The sequence below is a fragment of the Nelumbo lutea genome, chromosome 4 (genome assembly GCF_056320005.1).
Source record: "Nelumbo lutea isolate HS-2025 chromosome 4, American lotus-T2T, whole genome shotgun sequence".
Lineage (NCBI taxonomy): Eukaryota > Viridiplantae > Streptophyta > Magnoliopsida > Proteales > Nelumbonaceae > Nelumbo > Nelumbo lutea.
Window position 1 is genome coordinate 81,112,210 of NC_142687.1, and position 2,920 is coordinate 81,115,129.

The following is a 2,920-nucleotide window of genomic DNA, read 5'->3' on the forward strand; positions in this document are numbered from 1 at the left end:
TTCGATGCGGTTTAGAGAAGATCTCAGACCAAACTAGTAAATTATAATTTGCAAATTTTCTAAACCAAACCAAACTGTTTTGGTATGGAAACCAAACCATTTTATTATGGTTTGGTGTGGTTTCTAAAATGGTTTCTCAAAACCAGACCAGACCGGGTGGTCGGACCAGAAAAACCGGGATGACCGGTTCCATTTTTCCCCAAAACCGTTGATTTCTAATACAGTTTGGAGACTTTGGACCGTTCTATGATTCTTTTTAGGCTTAACCCAATCACAAAACCCAAATAGATCTACTAAAAATTAAAACTTAAAATTTTGATTTACGATTTGATTTGATTTATAAAATTCAATAAACTAAACTGAAACTGTAAATCGCAATTTAAAAAATTCTCAAACCGTTTATAGGTATAAACCAAACCAAACCGCAAATTCAATTCAGTTCAGTCGGTTTTACCGTTTGAACCGTATAATGAACACCCCTATTTTGGCCCGCTACATCATTTTAAAAATATTGTACCGTCCCTCTTTAATGCTTTTTCACCAAATGCTCACCACTTATTTTTTAAATAAGCACTCCCAAACATAACCTAATTAACTTTAATGGTGGCACTAACCAGAAAAGCCCATTTGTATGGCACCAGAGACGTATCTGGAATGTTGATCAAAAACAAAATATTTCAAAAGAAAACTCAGCTCTACCTTTACAAACTTGTGACTAATTTCATCTAGAATTTGGCATTGCTGGAAAAAAAAAAAAGGAAACCATTAGATTCATGTCTGTTACAAATTTGCAATTGCAAATATTAAACAGCATGGCCATGATCAAGCAAATAGAACCCGATCAATCCTACCAAAAAAAGTAAAGAACTTCAGTCCCAGAACCATTGCAACAGGTCGAAATATCAACCCTCCATTTCAACGTACTGTACTGTCTCACTTCCAGCAAACGTCACTGAAGCGTGCTTGAAATGAAACTCTGGCCAACCAGAATTGAACCATCTCACATCCATGGAAGAAAGATATCAATGGGCAGATTAAAATATGAATCGATTTGATTGATAAAACTACCATAAAATATATAATTGAGACACAGAATTCCAAACATACGAACTAACATCTAATACAGACACCAAGAAGAACAACAGACGCCTAGACTAAACAGAAAGGGACGAAAATACAAAAATCCATAAATCAGAAAAGAAAAACCCGTTCTTATCTTCACGCCACAATAACAAAGCTGGAGAAATAGTTCAATAAGAAAACATGTCTGCAGCAGCAGCTATTATTGGCGCGGATTGGAAAGGGAGGGACCAAGGCTTAGCGTCCAGGGCCTCCGGGCAAAAGGACTGGCATTCACGGATAACGGATTTCAGAGAATTCAATCTATCTTCCAATTCCATTTCCTGAGCCCTGAGGATATTGTTCTGCGATGAGATTTGGAGATAGAGTTGTGTGATTGCGTTAATCCTCTGCGTAATCTCATTGTTCTCTTTCTGCAGCTGGCTCACTTGTTTGGTCAGATCCTCCAGGTGTTGCTGCTTCCTCGCCCGCGACCGCCGCGCAGATTCTCGGTTGGAAAGCATTCTTTTCCTTTTCCTGTCATCGATCAGAACGGATTTAGGATCCCCTTCGGATCCCGAGCTCACGTTTTGTTTAACCGTCGACATTCGCTCTTAATTTTTCCCAAAATTTTGTTTGGATGGGAATGAGAGTTCAATATTCGATGGATGTTAGGTATTCTGTGTTTACAGGGACCAGCACTTTTGACGAGAAATAATTATGTGCAGGGAGTGATTCAGTAGGATCAAGCAGAGACAACGAGATCAAGAGACAGCATAAAACCAGTACAAGAACACAACTGAGAAAGACTGGAGAAGACGGAGACGACGCAGAAGAGTTATGTAGCTCATAAAGTCTAGGGATCGTTTTTCCAATGAAAGAAACCTAAAATCATTGGGATCATTACCTAAATGCCTAATTTCAACAAGATATAAACGAAGATTAAAGTATAGCAGGAGTGCAAGCCGATGCAGAGATAAAAAGTCGAAACCCCACCAATTGATATCGGACGATAAACGGAGAAAAACCAGATTCCGAGACGGGGCCTTTCTCTAACCTAGCGAAGAATTCACAGGAGAATAGTCAACACGATCAACCCCAAACAAGCTAGGCAACCGGGTCTCGATAGATCGATACCAGCAGAGCGTATACCGGAAGAACAGAGAAGATACTTAGCTGATCAAACCTCTGGCGAAAGCGAAAGCCAGAAAGACGGCGAACCCAAGCAAGAGGAGGATTGAAAGCAAAAAAAGGCAGAAAATTGCGCGAGAAAGTAGAAAGTGAATCGAAGCGAAGAGAAAGAAGGATAAGAAAGCTATCGAGAGGCTCTTTTATATAGGATGGATGAGTATTCGGTTCGGATTTTTTAAATAATTTTCTTATAAGAATAAGGAACGTACAAAGAATCTTCCAGATGACACTGGTTTGATTCACTTGGATTGTGGTCAAGATAAGTTGGGCGTGGGCCAACCCGCGGCCCGCCACCGCCAGCCCCTAGTCTAGAGGCAGATTGCAGCTATGTGTAAATCCTTAATTAGGAATTTACATAACGGTTTCCTTTTTTATTAGAAATAAAAGGAAATCGGATTTTTTTGTCTTGTTAAGTTAAAGGAAATCAGATGTGGCCCTCGTATCGGGAGTATCTAAAAAAACATACGAGATTACGAGTAGTAGGGGTTTGCAAGAGAAATCAAAAAATCGGATTGATCGAAAAAATAGATTAAAATTAAATTGAAAATTCGGTTAATTGAATCGGTCAGTTCAGTTTTTGTTTGATATATTAAAAAATTAAAAATATTGATTAGATTTTAGTTAATCAAATTAGAAAACTATGATTAATTGAACTGATTGATATACATAT

The 2,920-nt window shown here is 38.4% G+C and overlaps 1 protein-coding gene across 1 annotated transcript; it reads right to left on the minus strand.

Moving 5' to 3' along the window:
* Positions 1 to 1,250: 1,250 nt before the first annotated feature.
* On the minus strand, positions 1,251 to 1,667 carry BZIP53 (basic region/leucine zipper motif 53). The gene has a single exon (XM_088985031.1). The coding sequence runs from the start codon at positions 1,665 to 1,667 to the stop codon at positions 1,251 to 1,253; it is 417 nt and encodes a 138-aa protein (XP_088841157.1).
* Between the last annotated feature and the right edge of the window lie 1,253 nt (positions 1,668 to 2,920).